Genomic DNA, 22,731 nt, shown 5'->3' on the forward strand with positions numbered 1-22,731 from the left:
ATCTCTCCTTTCATCCATCCATCTCCCCATCCATTCATCCAACCATCCTTCCTTCCTTCCTTCCTTCCTTCCTTACTTAATTACTGACTTACTTCCATCCATCCATCCATCCTTACTTTCTTCCACTCACCGACCATTCCTTCCTTGCTTCCTTCCATCCTTCCATCCTTCCTTCCATCCATCCATCCATCCATCCATCCATCCATCCATCCATCCATCCATCCATCCATCCATCCATCATCCATCCATCCTTCCTTCCTTCCTTACTTACTTAATTGCTGACTTACTTCCATCTATCCAACCATCCTTACTTTCTTCCGCCCACTGACCATTCCTTCCTTGCTTCCTTCTATCCATCCATCCATCTTTCCTTCTGTCTTTTCTTTCCTCAACTCATCCATCCTTCCTTCTTTCCTTCTTTTAATCCATCCTTCCTTCTTTCTTTCCTTCCTTCCATCCATCCATCCATCCATCATCCATCCATCTACCAATCCTCCCTCCCTCCCTCCTTACTTACTTACTTACTTCCTTGCGTCCTTCCATCCGTCCAACTGATCGACCATCAATCCATCCATCCCTCCTTCCTTCCTTCCTTGACTTTGACACGAGCTACACGAATGATATTAAAAAAAAGTAAAACGCTGACACAGCGTACACTGAATGAAGTAAAGAAGGAAGAAAGAAAAGATAAAATCTTCAGTTTAGTGGAACTCTTTTTCCAGAAACATTAACATGTTGCTGCTGCAGATTAATGCTCTCGTCTGCATCAAACTACAACAGCAGGTTTTGCAGAAAATCACAAAAAATCTGTTTTTACACACATCGATTGTGTTTTTGGACAAAGCTGAACTCATTTATGTGAATTATCCCCAAAAAACTGTTTCCTTCTATTTCAGGAGCGTATCTGGCAGGCCAGGCAGCATCTGAGCAGCTTCACTGATGCTGTTAGAGAGGCCGCTCAGCTCCTGCGGGACACGGAGGTCTCGCTGCTGCCCCCGCAGGGCCCCGCTGGACCGTGCTCTGAAAGTCTGAAGGAGACCCAGCATGCCTTGGCCTCCTTGGAGAACCGCTTCCAAACCTACGTTGAGCAGCTTCAAAACTGGGCAGCTTCCAGCACATGTTTATGCCCTGAAGAGATGAAGCAGCTCCAGGAAACTGTTCTGAGCCAGCTCCTGGTCAGGAGATCCACACTCCAGGCACAGGGCCATGTCCAAGAGGAGAGTCTGAGCAGGTGAAGATTCACAGATTACAGGCTCAAACGCAGGTCTGAAACGTGCAAAAAAGAAACCTCCCCATCCATACATCCAGAAAATATTTCCAGAGCATTACTAATGCATGGGGCGTGTATTGGCAAGAGCCTGGCGATCTGATACGTATCGCGATACCCATCTCACGATAAGTATCCTGATAAATCCCAAGACAGTGCCTAATCGATTTTCCAATATAGTAAATGTTAGATTTTACCCCATTCCACGATTTCACATCATTTCAAATTCAGCATTTTCAATAGATTAGCAACAAGCTTTTAAATATATTCAAAGGCTATGTTTTAATATTTTATAGTGATTTCCAAAATATGTGAAGTTTAGTTAATATTTTAGCAACAGGCTAACCTTTTTTGACTAATTTCATTTACTGAGGAATTTTAGACTGTTTTGGAGATTAGTTAGTAGTTAAAGCAATGTGTTAGCTTTTTTGGCTAATTTGGCATCTCCTCAGGTTTTTTATGCTAATTTGGAGATTAGCTCATATTTTAGCGACATGATCATGTTTTTTGATTAATTTAGTTTACTGAGGAATTTTAGGCAATTTTTGAGTTTAGCTCGTATTTAAACAATGTGTTAGCTTTTTTGGCTAATTTTTTATCTACTATGGTTTTTTGGGGGCTACTTGAGAGTTTTGCTAATATTTTAGCAACAGGCTAACATTTTTGAGTAATTTAGTTCACTGATGAATTTTAGGCTATTTTGGAGTATAGCTATTATTTAAGCAACGAGCTAGTTCTTTTTGGCTAAACTTCATCTACTAAGGTTTTATCATGCTAATTTGGAGTTTAGCAAGTTTAGCAAATATTTGGGCAACATGTAAACATTTTTTTAATAATTTAGTTTACTGAGGAAATTTTTGGCTATTTTGGAGTTTAGCTCGTATTTAAGCAATGTGTTAGCTTTTTTGGCTAATTTATTATCTACTAAGGTTTTTTTGGACTACTTTAGAGTTTTGCTAATATTGTAGCTACAGGTTAACGTGTTTGATTATTTTAGTTTTTTGAGGAATTTTAGGCTATTTTAGAGTTTAGCTATTATTTAAGCGACGAGCTAGCTTTTTTTGGGGCTAATGAAGTTTTGGGGCTAATTTAGAGCTTAACTCATATTTAAGCAACACACTAAATATTTTTTGCAAAATCGGCTATTATTAGGGGGTTTTAAGCACTTTTACTACAAATTTTTCCAAAATTTAGGTCAACTTCAACGCTCTTTTAAATTTGTTCAATTACATTTCCAGTCTCTTAGCAAATGTAACATTTTGCAGTTTTTACTTTTTCAGGAACATTTAAAGTAATTGCGTCACCATTTTCAGAAAAAAGCTTCAGCATCTTCAGCCTTCACACTAGCATTATCGCAGGTAATGCAATTTTTTTTGTTTCAATTGTTGTGTTGATTATGTAGAGGTTTACTATTCTGTTACCCAGGAGAGCAGATAAAACAGACCTCAGGAATTCAAAAACTATGATCACTTTGAAGGAATCCATTTGATCTGCATTAATGTTAGAAGAAACCTGGAAGTCAGGAAGTTATGACTTGATCCACAGAAAGTTCCTTATCCTTCTTTCCTCTCAGTGACTTTATTTTAAATCAAGAACCTTCTGTCTCAAATTGAAGCAGCAAAAAGAACTGGCAGAACATGAATTTCTGCAGTTTCAGCTTCTCTTCATATCAAAGCAGAATAGATGAGAATGTTTTAACTAACATTTAAATGGTAAATGGCACATACTTGTATAGCGCTTTCTACCCTCCTTCGAGGGCCCAAAGCGCTTCACAGTCACAGACCCATTCACACATTCACACACACATTCACACACTGGTGGTGGCTCCGCTGCCGAACACTGGCGCCAACCTCCCACCAGAGGCTATTCGGGGTTCAGTGTCTTGCCCAAGGACACTTCGACACATGGGCGGGCAAGGCGGGAGTCGAACCCGCTCACTACTGATCAGGAGTCGACCGCCCTACCGCTGCACCACGGCCACCCATTAAAAAGTTCCATGACAACTTTCTTTCTTTCTTTGCTTTTGTTGTGTAGCTCTGTGAAATGAGGTCATGAAAACTTATCTAAGTGACATGTGTGTTCATCAGGCTGAGATTGTCCATTGTGCATACATGCAGGTGTGTCGAGCAGCACGCAAACTACACCAAGTCCCAGGAGAAAATCCTTCAGAGAGTCAGAGCTGCAGAGGAGCGTCTGCTGGAGCTGGTTTCTCTGAAGACGACTTGTCTGGCTGACAGCATCAACCACCAGGAACAACTCACAGTATGTACACAAGTCATCAACACTTCAGAGGTCGCACACCGCCTTCTTCTCTTTGGCTCAACTTGATGACAAAACAAAAACACAAAGACTTGACTCTCTCTTGTTCAGGAGCTGTCTGAAGACACAGAGGCTCTGCTGAGATGTTTGGGGGAACTGAGGGAGTGGTGTCCACATCAGAGCTGCTGCAGAACCCGGGAGGCCGGCGCCGCAGCTGTCTGGAGACGCCTCCTGGAGTTACGTCTCTGCACAAAAGAGGTGGCGGCTCGCAGCAAGCAAAGAGTCTCTGAGTGGATCAGCGTCACTGACAGTGTAAGAGAACAACACCTGAAGTTTTCACTCAGGTGAATCTAAAACCCTGTAGGAAGTGGCACAATAACAAAGGGTTGTGAACGTCTTCATGCAGCTGGAGAAAGCCTCTGCGATCCTGCAGCAGGTGGAGGCGGAGCTCCCAGAGGAAGACAGCTTCAAACTCTCCAGCGAGGATCTGCACGACCTGCTGCAGTCCCTGGAGCAGTACCAGGACCGCGCGGACTGTGAGCATCGAGCCCTCTCTGGACTGGAACTGCGAACAGCCAGGCTGCTGGGTGTCCCCGCCCACCTGGGGCAGGCTCCTCCCATCCCAGTCTGTCAGCAGCTGCAAGTAATGCAGAGCCGATACAGCAGGTGAGGCGGTCTGAGCCGGTTCTAACTTCATTTACTGCATTCTGACCTTGAACACATGTGGCTCTTTTACTCCTCCATTGTGGCTCTTTGGTTCAAGAAAAAATTAAGTTTTAATTCTAAAAACGAAACTGTAAAGTAAAAAAAAAAAACAAAAGAAAACTAACTTAAACGTAACTCAATGACAAACAGCTGAAGGACGAACGAATCACAAGACGAACTAAAACATTTTGACAGATTTTTGTGTATTGCAAAAAATCAGTAAACACAACCAGAATTAAGAAGCACCAGATTATGAAGCATATTTTTTCATTTTTGAACTAATTTAAGGATCTTAATTGTTAAACTAGGGCTGCACGGTGGCGCAAGTGGTTAGCGCTCTCGCCTCACAGCGAGAAGGCCCCGGTTCGAATCCCGGCTGGGACCTTTCTGTGTGGAGTTTGCATGTTCTCCCCGTGCATGCGTGGGTTTTCACCGGGGACTCCGGCTTCCTCCCACCGTCCAAAAACATGCTTCATAGGTTCATTGGTGATTCTAAATTGCCCCTAGGTGTGAATGTGAGAGTGGATGTGTGTGTGATTGAGGCCCTGTGACAGACTGGCGACCTGTCCAGGGTGTACCCCGCCTTCACCCTTCAGTAGCCGGGATAGGCTCCGGCACCCCCGCGACCCCGAAAGGGAAGCAGCGGTCAAGAAGATGGATGGAATTGTTAAACTAATCCAGTAAAGATCACTTAATGAGCTCTGGTTTAGTTTTGATTAGCTAGATTTATACTGTTCTGGTTAAGTGGTATCATAACTGTTTTTTTATCACTGCTGACATTACTCTACGTAATACATTTGCTGCATTGAAATGATCCTATGTGACACGGAGTCTTTTCTTTTGAAAGGAAGACATGTGAACCTCTGTCAAAAGTTACAAACGATCTCATATTTAGCAAAAAAAAAAAGATATTTTCTCTTTATTATGTTATATTTCTAAAAAAAACAAACAAACTATAGTTCATTTATATTTATTGTGTGAATGCTCAGCAAGCAGTCACACTCTAAAAATTCTCCTGGTCCTATTGTACGTTTTTTGGGATGTTAAAACTCAAATCACACTTCCGGTAATCTTGGTATTAAAACGTTCAGCTCGTTCAAAACATTACTGCTTGTATTTTTGTTATTCATAAACTTTATAGTTTTTGAAATATTGAACAAAATAATTTGACATCTACTGGGGTTTTTATTTATGCTAATTTAGAGTTTAACTCATATTTAAGCGACACTCTAAATATTTTTGCAAAATTGGCATGTATTAGGGATTTTTAAGAAATTTTATTACAAAATTTTCAGAAATTTAGATCAACTTTAGAGTTTTTTCATAGTTCTTTATTGAAATTTCCAGTCTTTTAGCAAATGTAACATTTTCCAAATAGCTTTTGTATTTTCAGTAAATCCCTACAGCAATTAAAATAAACCATTTTTAGCAAAAAGCTTCAGCATCTTCAGCGACTACTTTCAGCTAAAAGCATTCACACTAGCATTATCACAGGGAATACAAGTGTTATAGTTATAATAACAAAAACAAAATTAATATCTAATGAATTGAGACTTAATGGCTCCTGCTGGGTTGTTGTCAGTAGGAAATTGACACCATTGGCTCTTTAAGCATTAAAGGTTGAAGACCCCTGGTCTATATGGATGCTTATAGTATTAAAAAGACTTTGTTGTTGTTTTCTGCCACAAAAATACAATGTACAACCACTTCCAACAGCAAAAACTTCAACAACAAAACGACAGCAATAAAAACTTTAATTAAAGCCGCAAGCGGCGTTGGATGGCCCGCAGTCGCTACCCGCCCTCACCCTCGCCGCTACCCGCCCTCGCCGCCCTCTCTCTCGCAGCCCTCCCCCTCGCAGCTCGCCCTGTTCCTCGCCGCCCGCTCATACGCACCAACGCCGCACTCGCTGCCCGCCCCTACGCACCATCGCTGCCCTTGACGCTGACCTTTGACCCCAACTCGTCTGCTAAGCAGCCACTATGCACCACTAACCCCCCCTCCCCTTACTGTATAGCTGTACTGTGATGTAAGTGAGAAATTGCTTAAAAAGGCACTTTTTTCAAAATGGCGCCTTTTCTGTTAGTGTTATCTCCATAGCAACCATTTTATGTTTCGTTCGCCTGAGGTCACCGAGCAGATTGACGTTAGTTTCACAAGAATCGGCCAAAGTAAATTTTTTGATCTCCTTAGCAACGGAGGTTGTTTGCTTACCACGCCCACATTCCCTATATTACCATATTTTAAGTTATAACACTTGTTAAAGCTTTCACTTGGGATGTAAGTGAGAAATTGCTTAAAAAGGCACTTTTTTCAAAATGGCGGCTTTTCTGTTAGTGTTATCGCCATAGCAACCATTTTATGTTTTGTTCGCCCGAGGTCACCGAACAGATTGACGTTAGTTTCGCAAGAATCGGCCAAAGTACACTTTTGGATCCCCTTAGCAACGGAGGTTATTTGCTAACCACGCCCACATTCCTTATATGGTCATATTCAATGATGTTATACCTGTTACAGCTTAAGCATGGGGTCAACATATTAAAATCTCATTGCAATGCATTGAAATTTGAGCGTGTATTAACACTACGCCACATTTACGAGCTCGCCACGCGCACGCCATTCAAAATCTATAGCTTGTAACACCATATATTTTTTCCCAAAAGCTTCGCAATGATGCCAAAAGCGTTTGGGAACGATTGATGAATATCCCTAACAGTTATATTTGTTTAAAGCTGGTGCTAACAGTGGTTTTTTTGGACAATTCAAGATGGCGGCCCTTCCCAAGGTCAAAGGTCAACGAAACTTCAGGGGTCGTTGAAGACTAACGCCAGGGGCATGTGGGTCAAATTTCGTAAAAATCGGACTAACGAAAGCTACGTTCTAACTTTGTAAAATTCACAAAATGTCCGATTTCGAAACAAAATGGCCGCCAAGTGGTAGGTCGTGGAGCCATCCCATAATAATGTAAAATTTAGCCATGGATATATCCAATAAGGCTACGTTGGTTTCGTTCGCGAATTCAAAACTTTTTTTTTGATTTTGCTGAGTCAGCAGTTTTTTTCGTAACGGTTTTTTGCGTACCAGGGCCGCATTTTACGCATTACGGTTTCGAAAGTTACGTTGTTTCGTTCAGCTTGAGCCTCCGCACGCGTGAATACCCGTTTTGCGCAAATCGGCCAAAATATGTGCGAGCTAGCTAAAACCGTGGCGGTTGCGACCTTGCCACGCGCACGCCATTCAAATTCTACAACTTCTAATTCCAACATTTTTCTCACAGTACATTCCCATTTATGGCCAGTGATGTGACATAACAATTGATATAACCCCCTAGGAGGTATTTCTTTTTGTAGCTTTGAGTAAAAGTGCTTTTTTTCAACTTTTCAAAATGGCGGCGTCTTCCCAAGGTCAAAGGTCAATGAAACTTCTTGGGTCGTTGTAGACTCGCGCTGAGGACCTAATTCTCAAGTTTCGTGAAAATCGGACAAACAAAAGTCTCGTTTTCCCATATTGTTGAAAAACGTGAAAAACGCCATTTTTCTGACTTCGGGGCAAGATGGCCGCCAAGCCTTCGGCTTGACGGCCATCCCATAATGATTTCAAATGTTCCAGGGCTTATCCCCGACACGTGGCATGGGCTTTCGTTTGCGTATCTCGAAATATTTTTTTTTGGCCCCATAAACGATTTTCGGCCCATTCATTTTTTTGACGAGAACGCTCGCCGTGATGTCATCGTGTTGGGCGGGGTCACGCGCAACATGCCAAAAATTCATTTTCAATTTTCCCTACGTGTGATAAAATTTTGAGGTACTTTTCGTTCATGTGGCGGGGGTGAAATTTTGGCTCAAAGGCGCAGAAAGATTGAATGTTTAAGCAAAAACAATATGGTCCTTGCAGTCAGTAGACTGCTGCTGCGGGCCATAATTATTGCCAAACCTACAGTTTACCTTACAGTAGGAGTGTCAAACTCAATGGCACAAGGAGCCAAAATCCAAAACCCACTTTAGGTCGCGGGCCAAACAGGATGAACATTTAATTATCAAACTAAATATTTAAGCTTTAAAAACATAACTTTTTAACATAATTACGAATAATAAAAAGGCAGGAATATTATTCCAGAATAAATGAACTTAAACTTTAAATAACTTTTCATATTTTACTCTCCATCAAAATATATTTTGTCAAAATGATACAAGTTAGTGTGATGAAGAGACAGAGGCGGTTGGATCCATTTGCAACCATAGATTTTATTGGGGAAGAAACAGCAGGAACAAGCAGAGGCGTGGTCAGAAACAGGCTAAGGTCAAAACTAGGAGCGAGGCAGGACAACAAGGAGATTCAGGCAAAGGTCAAACACCAGGAAGATCAAACTAGGAGTAACTGCTCAGACTGTCTGCAAAACCAAGACTTCATACTGGAGAAGTGGCTGAGGTGGGTTTAAATGCAGGATGGTACTGATGATGATGGAAACCAGCTGTTGAGACTGGAAGCCATGGCAGTGGCTGATGGGGGATGTAGTCAGGGAGCAGCAAGGTTAAAACTCTGGCGAGGGCTCCCTCTGGTGGTCAGGGGTTGAAACTGAGGGTGGAACCATGACACTTTGAAGATTAACATCGGGCCATTAATAACAATAAAATAAAAACCGGATAGAATCACCTTGAGGGCCGGATCAGGCCCCCTAGCCTTGACTTTTTGGGGATTTCCTCTGCTTAATAAGTTCCAAACCAATCACAAGTCATACAGTGTTATTATATAGCAGAGACGTGTGGTAAAGCGTTCTTGCTGGCCCTAATGCAGAGGTCTGCAACCTTTAACAGTTAAAGAGCCATTTGGGCTCGATTTCTACAGATCAAAACCTAGAAGGAGCCACATAGTCTTACATTAGCCTTTAAGAAATTCGGATTTGAATTCATGACCTTCTTTTAATAATATGATTTTATATTTTGGCACAAACAAAAGCAAAAATATAAAAAGAACCTAGCATCTCTCAAAATGTGGTTGTTTTTTTTTTTTACATTTGACAGAAGCTCAAATAAATAATTTTCCAGATAAAAGACGCTCTGGATCATGTGAGTGCAGCTCTTGCTTTGCATAGAAAATCTGTTCACTCTGGAGGTAGTCAAACACCAGTAGTCCACATCTCTACAGGCCTGTTAGAATCTGTTCTTGCTTCCACTTATTAGAGGTTCACACTTTTCTTGTGCTTGACTTTGTCAGTGTGAAGCAGAAAAGCAGGGACGCCCTGCTGTCAGCCAAGCGGGAGCTGGAGGACAGGGAGAAGGTCCGAGAGGATCTGCACGTCGTCAGCGCTTGGATGGAGGCTGCAGGTCGCCTCCTACTGGCTGAAGATGAGGACAGCAGCACCCAGGTGAGACTCAAACTGGCGGCCCACGGGCCATTTGCGGCCCCCAAATGATGTTTTGTGGCCCCCGCCTTAATATGAAGTTCAATTCCTACTAAACTGCAGAAACACAAAATCTTACCAAGTAGTTTTTGTTTAGTTTCTCGTGTAAATATCTTATTACTCGTTTTAAGACAAAATTAACTTTTCAGTCAGGTAAAAATGACTTGTTTTAAGACAAGAAATCTTAAATATCTTGTTGAGTCGTTTTATCTTGAAAAATATTTTATTTTAAGAAAATTCAACTACTTTCAAGACAGATAGTCGTTTTTTTACTTGAAATAAGATTTGAAACAATATCTTCTGCATGCCCACGCGTCTTTGATGTTTGTATTTACTTTGTGATGTTTCAGCTTTCTTTATGCTTAAAACTTTGCATTTGGTTTGTCGTTGGATCTGGTCGTCAGAAACGTCCTTAGCAGCAGTTGTTAGCATCGTTAGCTCCTGTCGTTTCACAGGACATGCAGAAGATATTGTTTAGGAGTTCATTGACATAAACAAATGTTCAATGAACTTGTTCAGTAGACAATGAACCAAAGATATAGACAGTGGACATTTACATTTTTTTTCTTTATATTTTAAAGATTATTTTTTCAAATTTTCAATTTTATTTTTTTCAAATTTTCTAAAAAATTTTTCAAGTTTTCAATATGTATTTCAGTGTTTAAAACTGTTTTCAATTTTTCACTTTTTTTTTCATATTTACAATCTTTTTTGTTCATTTTAAGCAGATCCTGATTTGACTTCTGACACAAAAAGCTCCAAATCAATTGCATTGGTAAATCTTGTTGGCAGTGAGGATTTGGGAAGTTTTTCATGTCCTCATCTCTGCTGTTCATCCAGCAAAAACATTCATCTTACAATTGTGGCACCATTTGAAAGGGAAACCTTCTAACTGTGTTTAAATATTAGCAAAAGTAATATCTACATCCAAAAATGTATCTACAAAGTACTAACTTTCCAATCGTATTTAGTATATTTGTATTTTGGTGTTGTTCTCTCATTTTTCTCCTCATTGATGCATTCTTTCATTCATTCGTTCAGTTGGTTTACGGGCAGCTGGACGCACACAGAGCTTCACTGCAGCGAATCACGGAACACCTGCAGAGGAAGTACAAAGAAAAGGACGCTTCTGTCCCGCTGGAGATTGAAAGCCAACTTCAGGAAGTCACAAACTCACTCGGTCAAATAGAATCAAAGGTAAGCAGTCTGGAAGGTTCAAATGCTCCTTAAAGACGTTAAAATGCAGTCTGGGGAGGTGTCAGGAGTTTGAGATGATCACGATGAACCCTCGTCATGTGACATGTGCTCCTGTCAGGTGGGTGAAGCTTTGAGGAAGAGCGGTCCTAACTACAGACTGGGAGTGAAGCTTTCTGACGTCCACACTGGACTGACATCAGTTCAGAGGAGACTGGAGGAGAGGAGCTCCAGCGTGATGGAGGCCAAGGTCACTCAGAAGGTAGTTCATAGGTCACTCTAAAACCAGAGTCCTAAATGATTCCAAACCAGGACAACTTCAGCCTGAGATTTCATGTTTGACACTTAAATGTAAACATTTTGTGGCCTTAAAGCACACGTGTCAAAGTCGAGGCCCGGGGGCCGGATCCGGCCCTCTGAGTAATTCTGTCCGTCATTTTATTTTATTGTACATAATGTCCCGATGTTATCTTACACTCATTTCTAAATTGTATAATTTTGACAAAATATCTTTTTTATGTTGAAAGTTGAATGTTTAAATGTTGAAAGTTATTTAAGGTTTAAGTTGAAATATTCTGGAATAATATTCCTGCCTTTTTATTAGTCATAATTATGCTAAAAAATGACGGGTTTGTAAGTTCTAAAAATTGGCATTCTGCTAGTTTTTAGGATGATTTTGGTATTTACTAAGATTTTTAGGCTATTTTGGAGTTTAGCTTATATTTAAGCTACATGCTAGCTGTTTTGGCTAACCTGTTTTTTTCCCATTTTATTAGGCTAATGGCGCATTTACCTAATATTCTAGCTGGCTATTAGCTTTAGTGATTACAAGTGATATCAGCTTTTTAGCTATCATTTTCAGCATATTCAGTGGCCAAATACATCTTACAGCATTCACACTAGCATTATCACAGGTAATGCTATATATCTAGTTCATAATTATGTTAAAAAGTTACAGTTTTAAAGTTTTAAAAATGTAGTTTTAGAATGTTCAATAAATGTTTATCCTGTTCAGCCCGCGACCTAAGATGTGTTTAGGACTTTGGCCCCCTGTGTGATTGAGTTTGACCCCCCGCCTTAAAGTGTTGTCATGTCTGAGTGCATCTGTGTTTCTGTGTGAAGTGTGTCTGGGATGAGCTGGACATGTGGCACTCCCGTCTGGCGGCGCTGGAGGTGGACGTGCACGATCTGGAGGAGCCACAGGAGGCGCTGGCCCTCACAGAGGGCCTGGTGGAGGTCCAGCAGCTGTACTCACTTCTGGCCAAACAGGCAGAGCAAAGGACCACCCTGCTCAGCAAGGTGACAGCCGCACACTCCGAGTCTAACCTGTTGATGTTTTCCCTGATTTCATCAAATGTTGTAGTTTCTCCTCATATTATGCTAATTTTTAAACATACAGTTCCTACTCTGCTGGAAGCTCCCAGTCCACCCTCTTTCTGTTATGATTTTAAAAAATAAGTTTCCCTCACATCTGTTCTTCTGGGGTTTTTTTTTTTTTTTTTTTAAGATGACTTCAGCATCTGATCAGAATCAGCTTTCACTGATTCACACAGGCGGTTAGGCAGAGAGTTTTACGCTGAATGCTCTTCCTGACACAATCCTGTATTTTTAAGGTACAGAGAGACTCCGTTACAGTATCCAGCAGCAGGAAGAGTCTTAACTTAGGACCTACACTGCCGCCTTGGAAACCAAACCCAGATCCTACACCAGTTAACTGAGATATCCAGCCTCTTCTAACTATAATATGAACTTTAATATATTCATAAAAAAAATAATTTTCAATATGTCTTAAATTCACAAACAGCGGGTCACAATTTTTTTTTAAACATAGAATTTAACTATGTTTGTTTGAAACCAAAAGTACTGCGTTTGTGGTTTGTCATACTAACAACGACAGGATTGGATACATCAGAGCAAAATACCATCAATATTTTAAAACCATAAAAAAACTAAGAACTGTTTGCTTTTGTATTTTTTGTTACATTATAAGACAGAGTCTGAGTAACTGAATGTAAATTCATTCTGAGATGATGCTTTTATTGCATATAAAATTCAATGTTTTTACTTTTTGTTTGTTTTCTAGTTATAGTAATATGTATTTTCAGCAACTGGACAGCATGTTTCTTCATTTTCAGCCCCAGTAAATGGAGTGATGATCATCTTTAACATGAATTTCAAACTTTTTCACATTTCATATTGACAGAACAGAAAGAAAGTCTGAGTATAATCTGACTTTGTTTGGTTATTATTCAACAAAAGGAACTCAACAATCAATCAATCTTTTAAAAAGCATTAAAAGCATTTTTCATGTGTTGCAGCTCAAAGCGTTTTATAATCAAAAACAACAAACAAAAAAGGAGAAAAACTAAAACCAACAGTGGGCGGGGTCTCAGTGACAGCTCTTCGTGAATGGACCCTTTCCCTGTGACACTATGGGGAACAAAGATCATTGGGAGAAGAGATGATCACTCTTATTAAATCCGAAAATACAAACACACGACGGATCAAGAGCTGATGGTTGTCACATCCTGGCTGCCTCTGTGTTTCGTGTCCGGTTGCCGACCCCTGATCTAGACAATGAACACAAAGATGATCATAAAGATGACAGAAATAATGATGATGGCTCTCCTCTGCTTCCTGTTTTCTCACTGCCACAGTGACTATCATGTTCTGTTTGATGACATATGTTCCAGTTATTATTGAGTTTGTCCGTCTTCATCCTCGTTTCAGTGGATAACAAACCCTTATAACAGATGTTCTGCTGTTTTTGTGCTCATTTGTTCCAGTTCTCTCATCTCTGCAATGACTGTCATTTTTCCTGAAGAGATGTTCCAGTGTTTCTATGTTTGTCTCTGTTCTATCCTCTCTGGTCAACCTGACTGAGGCTGGAGGTTTCTTTGATGTATAATTTGGAAGGAATTTTCTCTATACTGTCCCCATTTGTTTAGAAGGCTTTTATTCTATAGATTACAATGTATTCTTTAGAATAAAGGTCAAAATTAGAATGACATAATCTGGAGTAGATTGGAATTTACCAATCGTTAATATTTTAGCTCATTCTTATGTTTTCTTTTTCTTTCTTGGAGAATCTTCAAAAAAATTAACTTTAAAATAATTACAATCAAATTGACTTATGTTCTGTTTTATTATTCTCAATGAAAACTATGATAATCACAACACTGATACTGACAGCAGCATGATGATGATGATGATGATGATGATGATGATGATGATGATGATGATGATGATGATGATGATGATGATGATGATGATGATGATGATGCAGCACAAACCTGTCGTCTGCGTTTCTCCTCAGGTTCCTTCATGGCTCCAGCAGCACAAGGAGATGATCGGCAGCTCTGAGAGCTGGATGGTTGAGGCGCGCACGTGGCTCGCTGCCCCGTGCACGTACACCACGGCCAAATGCTTGAGAAGCCATGTAAACGCTCTGCAGGTCAGCCCCCTGCACCCCATGCTGCCCATCCTACACTGCTCTCTGCTCCTTCTGGCTCATGCGTGGTGATCTTATACCACGTGTCTAAGTCAAGGCCCGGGGGCCGCATCCGGCCCTCCGGATAATTACATCCGGGCCTCCAGATCATTTTATTTTATTGTTATTAATGACCCGATGTTATCTTGTCCTCATTTCTAACTTGTATAATTTTGACAAAATATATTTTTATGGAGAGTAAAATATTGAAAGTTATTTAAGGTTTAAGTTTATTTATTCAGGAATAATATCCCTGCATTTTTATTATTCAAAATAATGTTTAAAAGTTACAATTTCAAAGTTTTAAAAATTGCTATTTTTTACTTTCGAGATTAGCTAATATTTCAGTTTCATGCTAGCTGTTTTGGCTAATTTTAGATTTCCTGAAATGTTTTTTAGGCTGTTTTGGAGTTTGCCTAAGATTTACATGTTAGCTTTTTTAGCTAATTTAGTTCCTTTTCATTTTTTAGGCTATTTTGAAGTTTAGCTATTTTTTCAGCCACATGCTAGCTATTTTGAGTGTTCAATAAATGTTTATCGTGTTCGGCCAGCAACCTAAGGCGTGTTTTGGATTTTGGCCCTTGGCGATTGAGTTTGACACCCCTGTTTTATACCGTTTAACAGAAGGAAAACCTTTCTTCTGTGCTGTAGATCGTGCTGAACGATGCGGCCCAGATCCAGGCCACGCTGCAGAGCTTCACTTCTGTCCTGACGGAGATGTCGCAGGTTTATGACACCACGCTCCTTCAGGAGCAGCTGGATGAGGCGAGCCTCCAGGTGTCTGCTGTGCAGGACAGCTTTAGCTCCCCGCTGCATCAGCTGGAGCATGCAGCTGCAGTGAGTCTTTCTCTTTCCTGAACACGCTCATCATTCTCCTGCTTTGAAGTCACATTCCACAGAGTTCTGCTTTTGACATCTTCGTAGGAGACGGAGGCCATCGAGAAGGAGGTGAGGCAGATGGAGAATGAAGTGGCTGACATCAAGACCTTGCTGACCTCTCCAGAGACGTTCCCCAGCCCCAGAGAGAGCCGACTGAAGGTGAGACTGAAGCTGCACGTCTTCTACTGTATGATCTAATAGCTTTAGGCCAGGAGTCTGCAACCTGCGGCTCTTTGGTCAAAATAAAACCTTTAAAAAATGAAAAAGTAACTGTAAAAGAGAAAGTAAGTAAGTGGTGCAGTAAAAGTAAAAGTCAATTAACCTAAACTTTATTCATCTCATTCACAAACAGTTGAAGGACAGTATGAATTATTCCACTAGGAATGATATCAACAGTAGCTGTAATTCTCCATCAATCCTTTGTTGTTTATCATTGTCATATCGAAATATTTGGATTTATTTATCACAGAAAATCCAGTTATTGTTAGTTACCAGAATTAAAGCTACATTAAGTTATAATCAACCGCAGATTTTCTATTTTCGAACAAATTCAAGAATTTAAAGTGTTCCTCATGGGTTTAATATAAAGAAGGAGTCACTTAATTAACTCTGATTTCGTTTTTGTGGGTTGTATTTATGATTTTGTCTCCAAAAGGAACAAGAAACAGTCAAATAAACTGTTTCTTTAATCATTGATGACTTTACACTTCCTACTGCATTGACTTGATCCTATGTAGGACATGTGTCAAAGTCAAGGCCCGGGGGCCAGATCCGGCCCTCCAGATCATTTTATTTAATTGGTATTAATGGCTCAATGTTATCTTGCGCTCATTTTTAACATGTATAAAGTTGACAAAATATATTTTTATAGAGTAAAATATATTAAATATATTTAAGGTTTAAGTTGATTTATTCTGGAATAGTCCTGCATTTTTATCATTCATAATTATGTTAAAAGTTATGGTTTAAAGTTTAAAAAATTGTCATTCTGTTAGCTTTTTGGAATATTTTGGCATTTACTAAAGTTTTTTGAGCTATTTAGGAGTTTAGCTAATATTTCAGCTACATGCTAGCTATTTTGACTAACCTAAGTTTTTTTGGCCAATTTGGCATTTGGCCAATATTTTAGCTGGCTATCAGCTTCAGTGTTTTCACTATCAATTTCATCATTTTCAGCTATCAGCACTAGCATCTTCATCGGTCAAATTCAGCTTACAGCATTCATACTAGCATTATCACAGGTAATGCTATATATCTAGTTCATAATTTTGTTAAAAAGTTACAGTTTTAAAGTTTTAAAAATGTAGTTTTATTGTGTTTAATAAATGTTTCTCCTGTTCGGCCGTGACCTAAGGTGTGTTTTGGATTTTGGCCTCTTGTGTGATTGACTTTGACACTCCTGGTGCAGGATGTCTTTTATTTTGAAAGCAAGTCTTGCAAAGCTCTGTCAAAGTTATAAACTATTATATATTTTTTAAAAAGCTATTTTCTCTTCATGTTTATGTTCTATTTATGCCAAAAATGTAGACGTCTCGTGTTAGTAGTAAAAACATAAATATAAACCAGAATCTTATTTTTCTGAAGGATGAGTGAAAACTTGGTCGTAGAGAAATCGACCCGAATGGTTCTTTAAGTGTTGAAGGTTGCAGACTTTGATTTATGAGACCTGTGGTGATGCTGTAAGTGTCAGACGTCTTCATGTCGTCCTTCTGCACAGATGATTGAGCAGAGGATTCAGTCCATGAGGAGAACAGTCGCCGAGATCCAGAAGTGCAAGCCGGGCCTTTGTCTCCCGCAGCAGGCTGAAAACACTCTGAGCGTCTTCACGGTGGTGGATCAGCTGCAGACTCTGCTGCTGGAGCTGGAGAAGGTCAGTTACTCCTTCAAACAGATGGACAGACAGATATCCGGTCCTTCTGAACCGTCTGTCCTTCTGGGTTTGCAGAAAGTTCCCGCTCTGTTCATCCAGCAGCCTCAAACTCCAGTTCAGAGTAAGGTGTCATCCAGACTGCAGGGGTCCACTGACGACATTGAGGTGAGACAGAATGTCAGAGTCTCGCTGTGATCACACAATGATCTCCTGTGGACCTTTGCAGGAGGAGCAGGGCCAGATCAGGATTGTGCATTTTGAGGAGGACCCTCTGAGGAGGTCTGGTGGCGTCCTGCAGACCGTGGAGCAGAGTCCACCTCCCCAGAGTCGCTCCCTGAAGCCGGACAGCTCTGAGGTAAGAACATCAGAGCTTCACTTCATTAAACTCTACAACTCTTCAGCTCTACAATACTTGTGCACGCACAGAAAAGGTCATTTTACCTGCAGTTCTTTGGTCTGCAGCAATACTGTTATGAAGGAAAGTTGAAGCCGGTGAAGTCATGAAAACAAGAACTTCAGAACGGCAGTGAAAACATAGAAAAATCAGAATTCAGACTTTTAGTTCAAGATTTCCACAGTTAGGTCATGTCTGAGCTTCGACTCTTTTACCAAAGCTGTAACGGTGCGTTCACACCCAGCGTGATTTGCGCTGTTCCAATGTTAAGTTGAGCGCAAAGGTCTGCCAGCAGCTCGATTTGAGCCACGCAGCGCAAATCGGGCGACGCAGGAAAAATTTTAAATATCTGAAGTTTGACAGGTCGCCGCATCGCATCTACCAATCAGGAACTCAGCTTTGGACATGTGACCCGATCAGCGGGTAGAATATTAATCCAAAGTGAACAGTTTTAAAGTTTTAAAAATGTAGTTTTAGTTTGTTCAGTAAATGTTTATCCTGTTCAGCCTGTGACCTAAGGTGTGTTTTGGATTTTGGCCCCCGGTGCGATTGAGTTTCACACCTCTGTTCTAGTCATTAGTGAGGGCCCCTTATTGACTGCATGCTAATGCCCAACACAGGCCACGTGGTACCCGCAGCATCCTCACAGAAAAAACCCAATTCAGATATTTCCAGGTTTGCCCATCTTTCACAGCCCGTATCCAGTTGTGACTCAAACTTAATGAAGGATTTTAGTTTTACATTAATGGTGACAGTTCTCTGAGCAAAACTCCAACCTCTGTGAGTGAATGTCCCAGGTTGATAAAAACGAGTGTTGATCTGCACGAGCCTGTCTCCCCGTCAGGCCGCTCCCCCTGTGGCTGACCAGACCGCAGCAGAGGGAGGAAGGAGGGAAGACGAGGAAGGAGGTGTTGCGTGGAGGCTCTTCGGGTCTTTCCTGGGAGCTCCCTCAAAGGTAAACGCCGGGGAAAATCTTCAGTCTGATCTCCACAGAGTTTAGAGTATCACTTCAGTAACTCCAAGAACAAGTGGATAGATTGTCTCAGAAAGATAAGTCAGCCGGACATCAGACAAGCGTTCAGTAACGAGGCTGAGCTGCAGCTCCTGGGTTACATATTCAGGGTCACTCTGAGGCTTCACCCACCACCTTCTTAACTCCTTCTAACTTCACCCTCTTGTTTTTACTGATCCTACATCCACATCTTTCCTCTGTCCTGGTGTTTGACTGTTTCCTACACGACTGTTACTCTGCTGTACTGACTTTGGTTTCCACTAGAGGGCAGTGTTGCAATGCTGAACATTTCTGCACTTTGCCAAGAAATGAAATCAAAGCTGTTTGTCATGTTTGTGCTTTCATATTTTGGTCCAATTCTGTGTGTATCTCTGTTGGTGTCAGGCTTCTGCAGCCGTCAGTGAAGAATCTGGAGCCGACCAGAACCGAGAGCTCGCAGAACCGAGAGCCGACACACAGGTGACGACACAACACCTGCAGCCACCAGCAATGAGGAGTCAGAAGAACCCAGCGCTGTAAAAAGCGAAACGTTGGATCAGTTAACAAAAGCATTTAAATATATTAGTTTTTATTAAATGACATTTTCAAGTGAAATTTTTATTAAATAAAAACTAATAACTCAAATGTAACAAATGACAGAAATTTTGTTAATTGATTCAAAGTTTCTCTTTTTACAGTGAAGAAAAAAATGTGCACAGTTGTGTAACAATACAATAATGCACTTTAATTAGCACGTGGTATTATTACATATTTATAGATGGAATCAAGCGTTTCACACGTGTTATTACACATTTGTTAGAAAGTTTGAATTTCTCAATGATTACAACCCAGTAGGAGCCTCAAAATCTTCCTTCACCCGTTAGAAAGTAAGACATGGATTTGTATTTATACTATTGTTACTATTATGATAAACATAAATGAACTGTTGTTCATTTTGGATGAATAAAACACAAACATTAAAAGAAAACTGCCTTTTTTAAAACTTTTGACCGAAGGTTACATGAGTTCCTTTCAAAATAAAAGACTCACTGTCACATATAATCATTTCAGTGCAGCAAAAGTAGTAGTGAGTGTGACGTCAGCAGTGATGAAATAAAAATATTTAACTTTACAGTTGTTGGTGCATCTCCGCCAGAAATGTAAATCTAACAAACCAAAAGGAAATCCCAATAATTAAGTGAACCCTGACAACATTTTCAGACACACTTAAAATTCCTTAATTTTTGAAAAAAAAAAAATGTGTTCAATAGTTCTGTGCACCTTAATACTGTTTGTACTTAATGACGTCCATTGATTATTTGTTTCAAATGTGTCAAAATGTTGAAGTTCCACTAGTGAACTTAAAGTTTGAGTTAGTTTACTTTTACTGCTTTCTCACTTCTTACTTTATAGTTACTTTTTAACGATTTGAAACTTTTTGATTTATTTTTCTTTAATTGATTTCTGGTTAGTCTCCTTGAGCAAGATTTTTTATTATTCATAATTATGTTGAAAAGTTACAGTTTTAAAGTTTACAAATTGGCATTTTGCTAGTTTTTTTTATTATTTTGGCATTTACTAAGATTTTTTAGGCTATTTTGGAGTTTAGCTGATATTTACATGTTAGCTGTTTTGGCTAATTTAGGCTTTTTAAAAGGTTTTTTTAGGATATTTTGAAGTTTTGCTATTTATTTCAGCTACATGCTAGCTGTTTTGGCCAACCTAAGTTCTTTTTATTTGTTTTTTTTTAGGCTAATTTGGCAATTTTAGCCAATATTTTAGCTGGCCATCAGCTTCAGCGTTTTCATCTTCAGCGGCCAAATTAAAATAGTTAAGTATTAAAATAATCATTTGTAGCCCTAGTTAGAGCTCCTGCAGATCTTTCTTGCCTCTGCTGTAAAATCTAATTCTGATTGCAGGAATATAAATGTGAACAAACATTATTTGTCTCTCAGTGGATGAATTTCCATATTGCAGCAACACAGTTTAGAGCAAATGAACCAAAGACGGCTTTTCAGAAACTATAGTAATAATGTGTAACATGGTTTCTTAACAGTAAAGGTGTGTGTGTGTGTGTGTGTGTGGTAACATCTGAAGTTGTGGTGAGCTCACAGACTCCTCACACTGACCTGACTGATCTTCTAACCCTGCTCATGTTTCTTTAGGGTGTTGAGGGCTCCACTGACTCCGTAGAAGCAAGTTCTCCTGAACTCAGAGCTCAGAGCGTGTCCGAGAGCGCGGTAAACACGGCAGCCTCGACCGAGAACGTCTCCAAGGCCGACTCTAGATCCCAGCAGAGATGTGCAGTCTCCTAGACTTTACACTGAAACGTTGCTCACAGTGTTGAGTTGTATGTACACCTTTGACCATGGCTTCCATGTCGCATGAAATAAAGTCAGAATGATCTTTTTCTCTTCTTTCCTGAAACCAAGATTCAGAATCCTTCAGACTGTGGTGCCTCACATTCAGCTTTTCCTTCCTGAATCAGTCCTAAACTGAACTTTTTATTAAAGAACATTCTATTTAAATCCTCTTCAGTGAATGTCACCAACAAAACTGACTTTATCACAGTATTAATAGTGTAGTATGCTTTGTTTTGAGTATTTCTGGATTAAAAACTGGTCTTGACATTAGAAATATCTATAAATCTGACCCTAAGCTGCCACCCCCCGCCCCCCAGCAGTTGTCTTGGATGGAGTTGAGGCTGTCCTCTGAGAAACATGACTGGTATAAGTGTGGAAGAGCGTTTTCATCTGTACGTTTGTTTGCTTCTGCACTGAAGGATCAAAGATGAAGGACTGCTGATCTGGCAGGATCACTCTGATCTGAGTGTGTCAAAAACTCAAACATGAACACGGACGCTCCGGCGCGGCGTCCGGCTTGTTGGACTTCAGTGTGCGCGGCGGATGTTTGTACTGTGACTTTTGGAGCTTTATTTTGACGAGTCAGTGATGACCCGGTGGAAGGCCACATTGGGTGAGCTGTGTTTTATACTGTATCATAGATGAGTTTATTGAAATGAAATGGTGGATTCAGTCACCTGTTGAGAATGTTTGTGATCTGCATGTGGAACTAATAAAGACCTGTTCAGACTGGAATGATTAATGGAGTGTTTGTTACCTAAATGGAGTTCTGAAACAGCCTGACTGGAGCATTGCACTGAACTGTAGCTGCAGAACACCTGAGATACCACACACACTGACCGACAGAAGAGGATCTTCACATTACAGGCGGTCACTGCACTCCTTTGACATTTTGAATATTTTTTTTCATCAGAAGGAGCAGCCACAGATGCATTCGTCTTCATCTACAAGTTCTTTTCAAAAGGAGAATTAAACTTTAAATCAAAAGCTAACTTTACGATGTTTGTTATTCACCTAATTATGTTACAAACCCAGAAAGTTATAGTTAATGAACTTAAGACGAATAACTTTTGTCATAACCCTGAAAAGATCTAGGCTGAAGGTAATAAATTGGAGTCCAATTTTAGCTACAAAAGTTGCATAATGGGAATGCTTTTTGCTGAAGATGCTAAAGCGTTTTGCAAGAAGTGGTGACACAATTTACTTTAATCACTGAAGGGATTTGCTGAAAATGCAAAAGTTATTTACAAAATGTTTATTTTGCTAAAAGACTGGAAATTTCACTAAAGAACTATAAAAGAGCGCTGTAGGTGACCTAAATTTCTGAAACATTTATAGTAAAATTGCTTAAAAATCCCTAATACATGCCAATTTTGCAAAAATATATAGTGTGTTGCATAATACCAAACTCCAAACTAGCACAAGAAAACTCAGTAAATAACGAATTAGAAAAAAAAAGCTGGCATGTTGCTTAAATATTAGCCAACTCACAACCTGCCTAAATTTCTCTGTAAACTAAATTAGCCAGAAACGTTAGCATGTTGCTAAAATAGAAGCTAAACTCTAAGATGAAAACATAGTAACATAGTCCATGAATATATTTAAAGTTTCAATGTTAATCTACTTCAAATTTTGACATCTGAAGATGTTCTCCTTCATTTCCTATGGGGCATATTTTGCTCAAAATTTCGAAAACTATAAAGTTTATGAATATCAGAAATACCAACAGTAATATTCTGAATGTTTTGATAGCAAGATTGATAAAATCGATAAAAGTGTGATTGAGTTTTTACGTGCCAAGAAACGTATGGGAAAGAGCAGCAGAATCACTGGCGTGTGATTGCTTAGTAAGCAATCACACAATTATCCCAGATCAGAGGTCTGCAACCTTCAACACTTAAAAAACCTTTCAGGTCGA

The 22,731-nt window shown here is 39.9% G+C and overlaps 1 protein-coding gene across 2 annotated transcripts in view; it reads left to right on the forward strand.

Annotated features, from left to right (window-relative positions):
- The window catches only part of syne2b (spectrin repeat containing, nuclear envelope 2b), a 183,159-nt gene that overhangs the window by 99,071 nt on the left and 61,357 nt on the right, over positions 1–22,731 (forward strand). For both annotated transcript variants that reach the window (XM_024267764.2, XM_024266355.2), the window contains 16 exons: positions 897–1,231; positions 3,385–3,529; positions 3,638–3,838; positions 3,933–4,192; positions 9,446–9,596; positions 10,674–10,829; positions 10,948–11,088; positions 11,949–12,125; positions 14,143–14,280; positions 14,968–15,153; positions 15,241–15,354; positions 16,913–17,065; positions 17,141–17,230; positions 17,292–17,420; positions 18,304–18,414; positions 18,856–18,930. In XM_024267764.2, coding sequence (XP_024123532.2) covers positions 897–1,231; positions 3,385–3,529; positions 3,638–3,838; positions 3,933–4,192; positions 9,446–9,596; positions 10,674–10,829; positions 10,948–11,088; positions 11,949–12,125; positions 14,143–14,280; positions 14,968–15,153; positions 15,241–15,354; positions 16,913–17,065; positions 17,141–17,230; positions 17,292–17,420; positions 18,304–18,414; positions 18,856–18,930 — 2,562 coding nt within the window. The remainder of the gene's footprint in view (positions 1–896; positions 1,232–3,384; positions 3,530–3,637; positions 3,839–3,932; positions 4,193–9,445; positions 9,597–10,673; positions 10,830–10,947; positions 11,089–11,948; positions 12,126–14,142; positions 14,281–14,967; positions 15,154–15,240; positions 15,355–16,912; positions 17,066–17,140; positions 17,231–17,291; positions 17,421–18,303; positions 18,415–18,855; positions 18,931–22,731) is intronic.

The sequence above is a fragment of the Oryzias melastigma genome, linkage group LG22, assembly GCF_002922805.2.
Source record: "Oryzias melastigma strain HK-1 linkage group LG22, ASM292280v2, whole genome shotgun sequence".
Classification (NCBI taxonomy): Eukaryota; Metazoa; Chordata; class Actinopteri; order Beloniformes; family Adrianichthyidae; genus Oryzias; species Oryzias melastigma.